The sequence below is a fragment of the Danio rerio genome, chromosome 18 (assembly GCF_049306965.1).
Source record: "Danio rerio strain Tuebingen ecotype United States chromosome 18, GRCz12tu, whole genome shotgun sequence".
In the NCBI taxonomy this organism is placed as follows: Eukaryota; Metazoa; Chordata; class Actinopteri; order Cypriniformes; family Danionidae; genus Danio; species Danio rerio.
The window spans coordinates 18,876,210-18,882,500 of NC_133193.1; the positions used below are offsets into that span (position 1 = coordinate 18,876,210).

Sequence of the window (6,291 nt, forward strand, 5' to 3'; positions counted from 1 at the left end):
ATGCAGCTTAGGTCTAGCCTGAAGTGCAATAGCAGCAAGTGCAGGATACAGGTAAAAGTTATAAAGTGCACTTACAGAAAAAATATGGTGATATATGGTGCCTTTCAGCCGCAACCCAGCACTGAGAGTGCATTCATGAACCCCCAGTGTTGGGAAACAAACACACTCAAATATTATTGTTTGAGTTTATTCAATTCACTTACAGTATACTGCACAATCTTGATGGTTGGAAAAACAGAAAGGCTTCCTAGTCCAGCTGCGACTCGAAACAGCAACCTTCTTGTTGTGAGGCAACAGTCCAAACCCCTTGAGCCTTGCTACCCCAGAGCTGCACATAATAGAAAATAATTGTAAATTTTGTGGCAAAAATAAAAAGGTGGTCATCTTTTTTGTATATTTAATTTATATCAGGTGTCTCGGTTGTTAGCATTGTCACCTCACAGCAAAAAAATAAATAAAAATCGCTGGTACAAGTCCCGGCTTGATTGTAAGTGAGTAACTTATATTAAAACATAATATAAGTCCGGCACTGATGAAGAACTCAAAACGTAACACGCTTTGTGTTAGACTTTTTAACTTAACAACTGCCATTTTTGGAGCTTAGGTGTTGCCGCCTTGAATATATGTTTGCACTTTTTGCTGTTTGGCTGAGCTTTTGTGCATTTTTGTAATGTAAACGTCAAATCTTTAAAACTTTAATATTATTTAAACACTGTTCTATAATTGAAAAGTAAGAATATAATATAAAATATGCAATATATAGTTTAATTATTCAGCACACTGCCCTGACCTGTTTTTTTTTTTTTTCTTGCTAACTAATGAATGTTTCTGTTTGACATTAAATGGCTTTCCCGAGGTAAATGATCATGCATTCATTTTTGGCTTGGTCCCTTTATTAATCTGGGGTCGCTTATCCAGCACATGTTTTACGCAGCGGATGTCCTTTCAGCCGCAAGAGGTAAATATAATTAAGTGATAAATTTTTACTCGGTTTACATGCGTCTTTCCGGTTGCAGAAATAACAGATTAAAATTAAACGTACATCATTCGGTAAGTTGTAAAATTTCTTTCAACACACCTTGTAATGTCCAGTCGTGACCAGGTCGTGACCAATGAGGTCGTGTGACTCATTCGTGTTCGTCCCGGTGTTCCCGCCTTTTCTGATTGCCTTTTCGACGTAATATAGGCCTAACGTTACAAGATGATGGATACTGAAATGTGACTACTATTTTCTTATAACAAAAGCAGGTGAAGATTTTTAGGAAAAGATAAAATATGGGTATTTTTGCGTAATAAGTCGAATCACAAAAAGACAGTTTTCCCTAAAAATAATAGCACACCTTAGATTAACATCAGAAAAAAATCATTATAATCAATAAATATTACGGCAATGTAACTTGTTCAGCTCTTTTAGAAACAAATTACCTGCTACAAAAAAATCTGACCTGTGGATAATCTAACATTGCATAATGAAACAGTACACGATGCCCTTTAGTTAAATTATTTTTTCTATTTTACTTTGAAGGGCTGTGCGCTCTCTTTGACTTTTATTTTGAAAATTGCCGCTAGGAAGTGCTAGCTCCTTCGCACAGGAAGTTGAATTATCAGCTGATCATGGTGTTTTGGATGGAAGTTGTTTTTGGCACGGAGGGGCTCTTTCTTTATCATCTTAAGCAAATCTTATTCGTCGGAGACACCGGGAATTAAAGTTGCATGTAAGAGCACGCCATCTCAAACGAACGAAACGACGGAACCCGGAGAAATCCGCGATATTATAAACAGATGATGCTTTTAAGTGCTGATCTGTTTGCTTGCTGTTGAATCATCGGAAAGAAAGAAAACAACGTCAGGCGAGGCTCGTGAGAGTCACTGATAGTCCGATGTGTTTGTGTGTTGACTCATCTTGACCAGCTTTGTCATAAATAGTTTAAACACATGTAATTTAACTAGTTTTAGACGGCATGTTGTATTCGTTTGGTGTAATAAGTAGTAGCTTATTTGTTTTATGTAACTGAGGAGTAAGTCAAAGGTCAGGTCAGAGTGTTTGTTTTTTCATTATTTTTATTTTTTTTCAGCATACAGCAGTTTTAAAATACTACATTTGACTGTTCATTATTAATTCTCATGGACGTTGATGTGAGAGCAGCAACCTGTAACCATTTACTCCCCCTGACATCAGCTCGTAGTGACTGACACACTGTTTACTGTACTATTTATTGAATCGTTGTCATAATTGAGTTTGCTTTTAAGTGTGTATCCGTTATTGGTTTAATCGTGTTATTTATAAGCATGGTGACAGTAGAATGCGTTGATAGCTGGATTGCATCACTTGTGTTTTGACATATCTGACGTCACGGGTGTCCTGTGTCACTCAAACTGTGCTTAAAGTGTGTTTGCAAACCTACTCTTCGCTATAATCGGACTGATTTGGTGATTTAACGGTGGATTACTCAAGAGCTTTCGAGAGGGAACATTCAGATCTGGCACAGTCAGAGCTCCTCGTTGATATCCCCATTTTTTCCCCGCCAATGCTGGATCTGGAGGTCGTTCCTGAGCGATCTTTGGGAAATGAACAATGGGAATTCGCATTAGGTGAGTGTGAATTCGGATTGCTCGTTGGACTAAGGTTGGATTGGCTAACGATGATGTGCTTTTTTCTTGACAGGATGTTTGAAAACGAGCTTTCTAGCTATTGCATTTGCATTTCATAATTGCATCATATGCTCTTTGACACGTTCACATCTGAAGTTAGCTTGACCTGAAAATTGTCTCTTACACTATTGAGGTGAAGGTAGTTTTATATTCTCACATTCAGACATTCTCCCTAATAATATAGTTACACAAAAAGAATCTTTGCAAATCCTAAATTGTGAAAATAGGGCTAACATTGTTTTCAAGTCAAACTAACATTTGATTTCAGACCAAATATTCAAGGTACCATGGGAAAAAATATAGGGAGCATGTCACAAGTATGTCACTACGAATGTGCAAATATAAAACCAACTTTGCCTCAATTCTTACACTCAATGAATAATTTGTTACTTTTTTTTCTAGAGTAAATCAAAGTAAATATAAATCCATATTTAAATGCAATTATGAAATAGTTTTTGCATTATGCTAACTTAGTTTTTTTATTCTGATGTCCTCCACTTTATTTCCCGTCTGCATATCTTAATAATAACGGAATTATCATCTGTATTACCATGAGAAACTTTTCAGAGAAAGACAAAAAGGCTTTTCAAACATCTAAACAAGAAAGAATAGCTGTAGCTTTAATTTTTGTCATCTGAAAGTGCCTTGTTTATTTATTTATTTTATTTATTTATTCAGAACAAAATATTTCTACCATGATATAAAGAGTATGCCCATTAAAATTTTATTTAGTGTAACAACTTTGTTTTCTAAAAATCTTAACAGGCTTATGATTATTTATGATTATAGTTTTCCTTCTTATAACTTGCCACTCTTCTTCAAACCACTATGTTTTACTTATTGCTAAGGCCAGACAGAATCTGCAGATATTTTTTGCTATTTCTACTGAGACTTTTGTATAAAATCTGTGGATTTATGTGGAATGATTTTGGGACTATCATAACTAAAATGTAATACATGAAATAAAAAAAAAAAAAGCTTTTAACTGTTGCGATTAGATCTACTTATTTGGTAAACAAAGCTAGCCTCTCATAAAATGTATCTACTAAATGACAGAAAATATTACTTTACAAACTGTATTTTAAATAAATCAAATGAATAAATCGCTCTCATAATAGTCAATATTATTACTAAAATTTACTTAAAAACTGATTAAATATAAATTTAAACACATTTATAAATAAATAGACTCAATGATAGGCTAAAAATCTGCAGATTTCTCCACGTGTAGATTCCATGTGGGCCTACTAATGCAATAACGTTAATAACGCAATGATAATGCAATAACAACAATTCAATCACACTATCATTAAACATGTACACATAGACACCTCCTATATGCAATAAAATTTCAGGTTAACTATGTCTGTAAATAATTACTTATATTTAATTTTAACTTTAACTTAATCTGATTGAAATGCAATAATGTGCACATTTTGTAAAGCTGCTTTGAAACAATAATTATTGCAAATAGCGCTATACACATAAACTTGAATTGAATAATGCTTGCAAGTAGGATGATGAGACTAGTCAGAATAAGTATGCTGTTTCATTTGTATATGAACACACTTTGTTACTCTGAATGATAACAAAACATTAATTCAATTATCATATTTTCACTAAAGCATCTGTTGACATCACATTTATCAAGTGAAATGTAACCTGAAAACGGTCTGAAATGTTTCTCAGGGATGCCATTGGCCCAGGCCATTTCAATATTACAGAAACACTGCCGAATCATCAAAAATGTCCAGGTGCTCTACAGCGAACAAGTAAGTAAACGTCAATATAGTTGTCTGTAAAGGCCCATTTACTGTGGGCTCTTTCTGAGGCCCTCAAGTTATGTGTCTAGATTTATTTGTGTCCTTATCTGACCTGTTTCTGTTCCCCAAACAGATGCCACTCAGCCACGACCTCATTCTCAACTTGACTCAGGATGGAATTAAACTGCTGTTTGATGCCTGCAATCAGAGACTGAAAGTGAGACTCTGAGTCTGTGTGCATGTGTGAGAGAGAAAGAGAGAGAGAGATTGTGACATATGAGGACACAAAATTGTGTAAAGACATGGGTAGGACTCAAGTATTACAAGTAGAAGGTGAATTATGTGAATGCTGCCTATAGAATATGTAGAATTATATAGAATAGTGTTTTCAGAAAGTATAATGCACAGTTTCTTGGACTTATGGATTGGGTTGGTATAGGGTAATGGAAAATGCAGTTTTTAGTACAGTTAAAAAACAGCGAACACATATGAAATGTCCCCATAATTCACACAAACAAGTGTTTTTTTGTGTTGTTTTTGGATTAAATATGTAATTTTATTTTGTTGACCTCATTCTTTAATGCAGAAGTGCACCCTTTTTTGCGATTGTTTTAGAACTTCCGATTCAGTTGCCCATGGGAGAAATGACTAGCAATAATAAACGGCAGATAACACTCAAACTGCTTGCTCTAAAACAAGTGTGTTTATGACTTTGCATAAAAAGTAGAATAATATAATATGAAAAGATCAGTTTTAACATGCAGCAGCATAACGAGCCATTTTTAAAATCTAAAGATCAATATAAGTGAAGGAGACCGGAAGTCTTGAGCCAATAAGATTCCAATGCCTGTGCCCACTCGTACTTCAAGAATGAGGTCAATTGCTGACTCTTGTTTGTCACATTACATTGCAAATCTAGTTTGACTGATTCAGTGCTGTTTTTTCAGGTAATTGAAGTGTACGATTTGACCAAAGTCAAACTAAAATACTGGTAAGTGATCTTAGCTTTTACCACTATATTCGTGGATTACTATTTTGTTTCAACCAGTCTTAAGCTTCTTCTAGATTTAGTAAATGTTCTAATATGACCTATTGCTCTGTTCATTCTAGTGGAGTGCATTTTAACTCTCAGGCAATAGCACCTACTATCGAGCAGATTGATCAGTCTTTTGGCGCTACTCATCCAGGAGGTGAGATTCATTGCTAGGGTCAGTTGTTTGTAAAGACAGCTCTTTGTTTGTATATTTATTGTGAGTCTTTTGCTCTCTGTGTCTAGTCTACAATGCTGCCGAGCAGCTCTTCCATCTGAACTTCAGAGGGCTTTCTTTCTCCTTCCAGCTGGACTCCTGGAGTGAAGCCCCTAAATATGAGGTAAGACTGCTTTCATACACTTAATACCACGGCTCGGATTGACACCATGTTCACATATCATGGTATTTAGATAGAATTGTAGAAAAAAAACAATGTATGACAATTGTACATATTGCGCGAAACCATGGCTTTGCATTTGACTTGAATTTTAAGCATGGATATGCTAATGCTATGATGATGTGAGCACCAGAAAAGACACCTGCACAGACACAACATTCTACTCCTAGTTGTTTTGCCTTGACAGCCTAACTTTGCCCATGGCTTGGCCTCCCTGCAGATTCCTCATGGGGCCACTGTCAAACGGATGTACATCTACTCCGGAAACAACCTTCAAGAAACCAAGTAAGAGCTGTGTGTGTATTTGTGTGCTGAGTTTTACTGGATGTTGGTAACAACCAAATAAATCCATATCTGCAAAGAAACAAAACTAATTAGTTTACAAATGAAGTTATGTGTAATAATAAAATGAAATGACAGAGAGAAAAATATTGAACACATGAAGAAA

The 6,291-nt window shown here is 35.3% G+C and overlaps 2 protein-coding genes across 4 annotated transcripts in view; one reads left to right on the top strand and one right to left on the bottom strand.

The window, feature by feature from the left end:
• The window catches only part of foxl1 (forkhead box L1), a 42,254-nt gene extending 41,098 nt beyond the window's left edge, over window positions 1-1,156 (bottom strand). Inside the window, exons 1-2 of one of the 2 annotated variants that reach the window (XR_012393629.1) lie at window positions 1,079-1,156; window positions 204-328 (exon numbers count right to left, since the gene is read on the bottom strand). The gene's annotated coding sequence lies outside the window, so the exon portion shown is untranslated. Of the gene's footprint in view, window positions 1-199; window positions 329-1,078 lie in introns of both variants that reach the window. The other variant, XM_073928995.1, reaches the window with a different exon arrangement.
• Window positions 1,157-1,598: 442 nt separating this feature from the next.
• The window catches only part of phaf1 (phagosome assembly factor 1), a 17,406-nt gene continuing 12,713 nt past the window's right edge, over window positions 1,599-6,291 (top strand). Inside the window, exons 1-7 of one of the 2 annotated variants that reach the window (XM_005159099.5) lie at window positions 1,599-2,592; window positions 4,342-4,424; window positions 4,549-4,632; window positions 5,363-5,406; window positions 5,526-5,605; window positions 5,692-5,786; window positions 6,064-6,128. In XM_005159099.5, the coding sequence (XP_005159156.1) occupies window positions 2,529-2,592; window positions 4,342-4,424; window positions 4,549-4,632; window positions 5,363-5,406; window positions 5,526-5,605; window positions 5,692-5,786; window positions 6,064-6,128 (515 nt within the window). In that variant the 5' untranslated portion in view covers window positions 1,599-2,528. Of the gene's footprint in view, window positions 2,593-4,341; window positions 4,425-4,548; window positions 4,633-5,362; window positions 5,407-5,525; window positions 5,606-5,691; window positions 5,787-6,030; window positions 6,129-6,291 lie in introns of both variants that reach the window. The other variant, NM_001082813.1, reaches the window with a different exon arrangement.